Raw genomic sequence first — 8,085 nt, forward strand, 5'->3', positions numbered from 1 at the left:
TTGCCAGGGACCATGTCTAGCCGCTGGGGTCTGCCTGTGTTGGGCTGCACAGTGAAGCCCTAAGGAAAGGGGCCTGTGCTGAGCTCACTGCCCTATCCCGAGACTGTGTTGCTGCCAGGTCATCCTTGAGGCTCAGTAGCCCAGATACAGGATCACCTAGGTTCTGGATGGTCACTGAGAAGCAAGTAGGTCAGGAGATGCCCACCACCTCCTTGTCAACATGTTAGCTGGCCAACTCTCACATCTGGCTCAGACAGCTGGGAGCGGCCGAACTTCCAGGGGGTTGGCAAAACAGCATTCCTGACCCCAGACGGATTGCTTAACGTGGCCTTAGTTCACCCCTACAGGCCACTGCACCAGAGCTGCCCTTCTTTGTTCTGCTCTAAGCTTCGGTCTGGTTTTGAAGGAACTAAAGATGGCAACGGTGGTGGCTCCATTTTGTTTCTTAGACTCTATCTTACCTTGGAGTAACCTGACCCCCACCTCTGGGTTCTGAGAAGGGCCACACAGCTCTCCACCCTGCAGGTTGTCGTGAATAACACAGAATGTGTTAAGGGGTCCTCAGTGTCAGGTGTCATAAACGCCACAGAATGTGTTAATGGGTCCTCCACTCCACCCAACAGGCTATTCTGGCCAGGTGGCTTGCAACAATTAGCCTAAAGGTCATCTCGACTGCTTAACCCTGCCACCCAAAACTTTCCCTGTAATGTCAAGGCTTGGAATTCCCCAAGAGTTTTTTTCCCCTTTAAAAACTCTGCCCCCCCCCGCCCCCCGAGACTCGGGACCTCACTTTCTAACCTACTGCGTCAGGGAAGATTGGCACAGCCCGAGCTTAAGCTTGAATAAAGATCCTCATGTGATTTGCAACAGACTCGACTCCTAGTGGTCTTTTCGGGTCTCTTGAATTGGGCACAACAGTTTCTACCATAGGGCCTGCTGCACACTGCCCCAGGATGAGCTCCCCTTCATGTCCCAGAGGGGGTGGGGCCAGTAGGCTCTCACTCATGGGACCTTACAACCACTCATAGCAAATGGCCTCTGGGTGGGCCATACCTTGTTTGCCTCAACACTGTCCTCAGTAATGCTCAAGGGACTGCTTTTCCAGGAGACAATTTCGAGAAAGAAGACAGAGCAGAAGGGGCATCTCTAGCCAACGCTCTGGCTCTCTGTCACAGCCACATGGCTGGCGCCCTCAGGAGACCCAGCTTAAAGACACAGCTATACACAGATCTTGAGGACATCAGTCCCTACAGCTCCCTTCCTTTTCCAAAGAGGGACATCTTGACACCAACAACTTTGCAGCCTTTCATTGGACCCTAAACTTGGCTGTTTTCAGACTGCACTGAAGGAAGAGTATAGTCTTCTCTGAAGGCAGATGGAATATAGACATGACCCTCCGCCACACACACACATAAAGAACATAAGATGGGGGAAAAAAAAGTGGTGGGAGGGGGTGGCTGGAGGGTTGGCTCAGTAGTTAAGAGCACTTGCTCGTGCAAAGAACCCAATCACCCACATAGAGGCTCACCACTTCCTTAGCCACCGGGCATGCAAGTCGGGGAACAGATACCCATGCAGGCAAAGCACTCATACACACAAAATAAGCCTAAAAATTATTATTATTATTATTATTATTATTATTATTAAGAACATGAGATAGCAAATCATTGTGCCAGGAAGGCTCTGCACTAATGTACAGGGCTCAGGAAGCCCATGGTACATACATATGTGCGTTCCTGTGCATGCTCGCATATACACGAATACACAAGCGTATACACTTAGATACACTTCCACAGGGGTGAGTTTGTACACACACAGACACTCACACCCTTGAGATACTGAAGCTTCCCTCTTGCAGAAGGAAGTAGGTTAAAGGCATAGCTGGCTGTAGAGCATTTATCCAGCATGTGGGAGAAAGGCCCTAGGCTCTATCGCCAGCAGCATTTAGCAAAGGTGTTGGGAAGTGAGGCATGGTGGCATGTCTGTTATCCCCACACTGGAAGCTGATGATCTGTGAGTTTCAGATCAGCTAGGCCCACATGATGAGACTTTGTTTTAAAGGGAAGGGAATAGAGGACTGCAGGGAGCGGGGGGAGGCCATAGCTCAGGGGAAGAGTACTGGTTAATACTCCCAAGCCCCTGGGTTCAGTCCTCAGCACCACAGAAAACAAAGAGGCAGGACAAGGTGGTGCCCAGTAGATGGGAGCAGGCAACAAGACAGAACTGATCTGCCCACCCTACAGTCTAGAGCCAAAACTGCAGGAAATCCCCACTTCACAGGCCCTTCCCTGCTCCAGGAGTAAGTGAGAAAGGGATAAGGTAGGGGCAGGGACACCAGGAGCCTGTCCCCACTCTCTCTTTACCTTCTTTCTGCTCTGCAAACTTTGAATCATTCCAGCTGGTACCCACCTTCTACTCACTCTGGTCACATGAAACCCCTGGCCACTATACCCTGGCCTGGGGCCAGAAGCAAAAATGAAAACAGGGGCAAGGCTCTGCTGTCCCTTTGTATGATTTTTTTTTTTTTTTATGCTTGTGGTAGACTGGGGAAGGGTAAGCTTTGCAGGGAAGCATTGGGGAGGGAGGGCTGATATTCCAAGTGTATGGCTCTGTGCCACATGGCAAAAGTTAGAGGGAGGTCCCCAGACACAGGCACAAGTCAGGCCACGCACAGGACAATCTCAAAATACCAGTACCAGCTCATCAACCACTTAGTGCAGGTCTTCTGGGATGCCTGGAAACTTCCCCAGCTATCACTCTGGGATGACCAGCCAGCCATTTGATGGTGTACCCTGTGGACACCTGGGTCAGTCCCAGGAGGCCTCCTCAGCCTCCTGCCTAAGACATTCTAGGATTAGCACTCAGGCAAATCTCAGGGGCCCAGCCCAGGACTATATTCTCTTTCTAGCTCTTCTTCCCCAGGCCAGGGCAGACTACAGTGCCAGCCCCTCTGTGCTCACTAAGGCTCTCCATGCTGGAAGTTTCCTCCCTACCCATCCCATTGCTTCTCCCTATCCAGGGCTGCACAGAGGTATGCTGAGCATCAAAGTGCCAACAGGGACCATGAAGGAGCCCCCAGGTCCTTAAGCACCTCTCAGGAGGGAAGATAAGAAGAGCCCCCTGCCCTGACCTCACCCGATGCAGAAGTTGAGAGATCAGGTCCTGCACCTAGCCTCGGCAGCACTGTAGAGTTAGCCCTGGACCTGGGATTGCAGGTGAGCCAGCCCGAGGGCATGGACAAGGGAAAGTTTCACTCCTCCCCTTCTTGATCCCTCGTCACCTATATATAGCAGACAGGAGTGATGGCCAGTGGGGACACAAGAGTAGAACTGGCCTGTCCCTCACTGGAGAGTGGGTGTAAAAGTATCCTTTATTTGTCTGTCTAATGGTCATCTTGGATGCTTACTGCCTGTCTGCTAACCTGGGCCTTGTCCTGGAAGCTTCCAGCCTCTGTACAATCTCATCTAGGCCTAGAATGTTTGCAGCCTCTGAGACTTACTGCTGAATGACCACACCCTTTCTTGTTCTTACTGAACTCTTGCTGGCTGGTTCAAATCACCTGTACGGCTCAAACTCCTCTCCAAGCTGACTGATTCAAACTGGCTTCTCTCTCTGCCTCTGACTGAATTGCTCTGCTTGGCCTCATACTAACTTTGGCAATCTGTTCTAATCTTCTGGCTCCTTCTCATTCTCTGATTCGTTCTTTCATCACCTATGTCTAGCCTGTTCTCTCTTCAACCTGTCTCTGTAAAACTCTCCCAGTAAAACTGCCTCTGAATTCCATGCACTGAACTGCCAGGAACTCAACTCCACTGCACTTTCTCTCAACTCCCTGACTCAACAGACCTGCCTGAACAGCACTGACTAGAACTCAGAGATCTGCATGCCTTTGTCTCCTGAGTGCTGGGATTAAAGGCATGTACTACCACACCTGGACCTTAGGGTTTGTTTTTTTACCTGAAACTTGCTCTATATCAGGCTGACCTAGAACTCAAAGACCTGCTTGCCTCTGTCTCCTGGCAATAAAGGTGTCTGTTTTCCAGCTGGATCACACACACCTAGAAGGTCTTTGCATTCGACCTCTTGCTGGTGCAGCCATGTTCCTAATTAAAATTCTAAAATTCTGCTACAAGCAGACCCCTCAGCTTGCTTGGGCTTCAGGGAAGAGCTTGCCCTGGTTGCAGGGGTGAGGGCTGGCTGCCTCAGTGGTGTGAGAGCAGGAGAGCTTGCCCTTTCACCCCTCCTGGGCAACAAAATGAGCTGGCCCCGATGGCATGAACACAGATGAACAAGCCCCAAGTGCATGAGAGCATTGTCTCTGGCTGGCTGAGAGGAGGGATGGGGATGGGCCAGCCAGGGCAGGGCAAGATCGCTCCCCCCCCCCCCCCCCGGTGGTGTGGGTGTGGAAGAGCAGGCGGGCTGACCAACTCAGATACCTCTTTGGCCCAGATCTAGGGTTTTGAATAATTAATGAACTGCTGAAGGTATGGATCCCACAGATCCAAAGCTACAGGACCTCCATGGCACAGGGCAACAACAGGATATCTGAGTGGAGCCCCAGGGAGGTTCCAGTATTGATAGTGTAGCAGAAGCCAGAGGCCTTGTACCAGACCAATGTGTCACTGCAAAGTAAAGAAGTATGAACAAAAGGGTATACTGCAGGACACACAGAAACACACTACAGCCTCCTTTTTTCATTGTTGGGGGGAGGTTGCAAGGGCGGAGGGTGGGTACGAGGGGAGGGGGAGCTGAGAGGGATTGGTGTGCATGATGTGAAATTCACAAAGAACCAATAAAAGGTTTAAAAAAAATTAAAAAAGCCAGGCAAGTGGGGTACACCTTTAATCCCAGCATTCCAGGAAGCAGAGGCAGGCAGATGGCTGTGAGTTCTAGGCCAACCTGGTCTACATAGTGAGTGCCAGGACACAGAGAAACCCTGTCTTGAAGAAGAAGAAGAAGGAGGAGGAGGAGGAGGAGGAGGAGGAAGAGGAGGAGGAGAAACAACAACAACCACAACAACAGCCCCCTCCCTTGAACAGTTGGAACATCATGTCTTCAGCCTGAATGAGGACACTGAGCCCTTGGTTGCCTCTACAAGACAAAGGGCCAGGGGAGCAGAGACAGTGTACTCAGTGAAGGAAGACTAGCAGCAAGTGGAAGAGGAAAGAGATGCAGTGCACAGGGCCTCAGAGGCCTGCACCCCTCTGCCCAAGGTGAAGGGACTGCTCAGAGCTCAGCCTGGTTCCACCCTCCCTGGCTGTCTCTGCTTCAGGGACTCTGCCCCTTTGCTCCTTAGTACAGTCTCACCTCAGTGACTTTGCTACTACACAACCTGGCCCCATAAGCTAGAGAGCAATGGTCAAGAAGAGCATGAAGCACCAGACCAGTTCATTCTGGGTAGAACAAGAATGGGTACACTAGACTGTGGGTGAAGCATTGCTTATCGACCAACTGGGGCTCAAACACTCTGCAACCGCCCTGTGCCTATGGACTTGAACCCCAGTCCTGTACACTAACAATCACTTGCCCTATTTTGTCTGGCAAACATAGGACAACCCTCAGATTGTCCTTAGATGCAGCTCTGGGCCACCTGTCTTTTTTCCAGGTCCTTCCCACAGGTCTATGGCTTCTTAATGTCCCTCAGGGGTCAGTACATAGCTGGGCATGAGCTGAAGGAGTCCAGGGACCTGCCACTTTGCCCAGTGACCAGCCAAGGAGGTACATTAAAGGAGGCCACCACTGAATATTGGCTCAGGTCAGCCCAATATTCCTGCTGGACCGGCCAGGCACGGAAGTGCCAGTTTTCCTGACATTGCCTCTGGCCTCCATCCTAATGTCCACTGCACTGTGGTTCCCTCCGAGGGCCACCCGGTCACAAACAGGAAGCACAAGCAGCCAGCAATGATCAGAGACAGCCTCATTCATCACATCTCACAGGAGAAAGGCTCTGGAAGATGACAAGGTCCTTCTAACAGGTTGCTTCCAAAGTCAAACTCAGCAAGCTGTGCTGTCTCTTTAGAAAAAGAAGCAATCCTGCTGGAGGTGCAGGGCGGTTCCAGCCCCCTCCGAGCGGATGACAGACCACCCCAAGAGTGGTCGGACCCAAAGTGTGGCCCAGCCTTCTCCTTGGTCCAAGCTCACAGGGTGGGCAGAAGCAAAACCCGGATTTCAGCAGGGAGCGACCAATCACCTGCCAATGTAGACGTCTACCCCAGAGGCTGTCCGCGATCCCGCGGGGAAGGATCCTCCTAGCCTAGCCTTTCAACGCTTCGGGTATCCCCCGCCCACGGCTGGCCAGACAGCCGGAAGCAGCAGGGACCTTCACTGACTAGTGTGCGCCACAGCCGGGTAGGGGGCTTCGTGCTATCTGCACCACCCCACTGCACTGTAAGCTCCCCAGGGTACTCCACGCCCCCAGCCTGCGTGCGCCAAGCTCTGTCCGCAGCAAGCCCAGCACGCGATAGGAACCGGAGGATGGCGGCTGGACGGGGGAGGCGGGGCAAGGTCATTGGTCGGAGGAGGCCACGCAACGAACCCGAGGACCCGCACCGGAGCAGCCCGGCCGCGTTACATAAGCGGTGGAGCGCGTACCTGCAGCGGGAACATGGCCGCCCTGTTGCCCACGTAGCCGCGGACGACATGGCTCTGGATGGAGAGCACCCGGCATTCGCCCTCCATGCCGGGCAGGCCGTGGTGGCGCGTGGCCCAGGAGGTGTCACGGGCTGGAGCTGCTCAGGCCGCTCGCTCGGTCTCCGCTCCCGGGTGCCTCCAGCACGCGCAGGCGCTAGGCTTGGACGCGCTGCCCGCCTCCTCTGACCTCAACAGGCCGGTTGCTTACCCGCGAGTCCCGCGCGGCGAGGGGCGGGCTGAAGGCGGTGCCGAGCGCTGGCCACGCCCCTCCGGGAAAATAGACTTGTGGAATGCAGCATGTGAGCTCCTCTGTGCTGCAGCACGTGGGCGCGCAGCCCCTTTTTGCAGACCTGGGTCCGCAGCAGCCGGTTGCACCCGGAACACACTCCCCGGTAAGGTTCGTTCATTGCACACTATTCCGCCTCACTTGCGTGCGGCGCTGATCACCCCACGGCTGACACTCTCTGAAGCTGCTGTCCAAGGCGCTCCCACCAAGCTCCAGCTCCTGAAGACCCTCTATGTTAGGAGGACCCCTCCAGCCACTCGGACTGCATGGAATCCCAGAGCCGGTGGGGCGCATGCCTGGGCTGTCTAATCTCGGGCTGCCCTGAGTTGAGATCCATCCCAGCGATCCTCTCCAGGCTTAAGTTTGCTCAGAGCCACCCGTGGGAACAGATTGGTCGTCCCCTCTTCATCTCCCACCAAGTCCTATACTTTGGAGCACTCCTGGTTACGGACACCAGGTTCACAGATTGACAGCACAGGCCTGCATGTAAAGTTGACAGTATCTTGGTGAGAGTATTGGGGACCAGATCTGTTCTGAGGAGGGAGGAAGGACCTCATTGCTTAGGGAACAGATCAGAAAGAGGAAGTGGGGGTTGAGGCTCAGTTGGTGGAGTGCATGCCAAGGCCCTAGCTTTCATCCCAGCACCAGAAAAAGTGAACAAAAAGAGGAATTGTAAGGAATGCTTGATGGGAATTAATTACATGGAAGTGCATTTTTGGAATATTCAATTGCTTGCTGGTAATAGCATTTACTGCACACTTGGCTGTGTGCAGGACATTTTTTTTTTTTTTTTGGTAACACCCTGAATCTTGCCTGGAGCAATGATGCATACCTACAGATCCCATTGTGTGTGTGTGTGTGTGTGTGTGTGTGTGTGTGTGTGTGTGTTATCTGTGTTTCTGTATAGAAGACCCCTGGTGCCATTATTTAGGGGCCATTCATTTTTTCTTTTTGCTTGTTTGAGACGGGGCCTCATGTCTTCCTGCCTGGTCCAGAACTCACTATGTAAGGCCAACTTGGCCTTGAACTCAGACCCATCTGTTATGATTGGCTTAAAAACACACCACACATAGGACAGATCTGGTATGAAAAGATATTTATTTAGGGGAAGGGAAGCAGAAGAGAGTTAAAGACCATCCACCTTTGAGTGCTGGGATTTAAAGGTGTGT

The 8,085-nt window shown here is 53.0% G+C and overlaps 1 protein-coding gene across 1 annotated transcript in view; it reads right to left on the minus strand.

Moving 5' to 3' along the window:
* The window catches only part of Pdxk (pyridoxal kinase), a 34,496-nt gene extending 27,668 nt beyond the window's left edge, over positions 1–6,828 (minus strand). Inside the window, exon 1 of the mRNA XM_055607045.1 lies at positions 6,592–6,828. Coding sequence (XP_055463020.1) covers positions 6,592–6,678 — 87 coding nt within the window. The 5' untranslated portion in view covers positions 6,679–6,828. The remainder of the gene's footprint in view (positions 1–6,591) is intronic.
* Positions 6,829–8,085: the final 1,257 nt, after the last annotated feature.

Source organism: Psammomys obesus, unplaced genomic scaffold (assembly GCF_907164565.1).
Source record: "Psammomys obesus unplaced genomic scaffold, mPsaObe1.curated_primary_1811, whole genome shotgun sequence".
Lineage (NCBI taxonomy): Eukaryota > Metazoa > Chordata > Mammalia > Rodentia > Muridae > Psammomys > Psammomys obesus.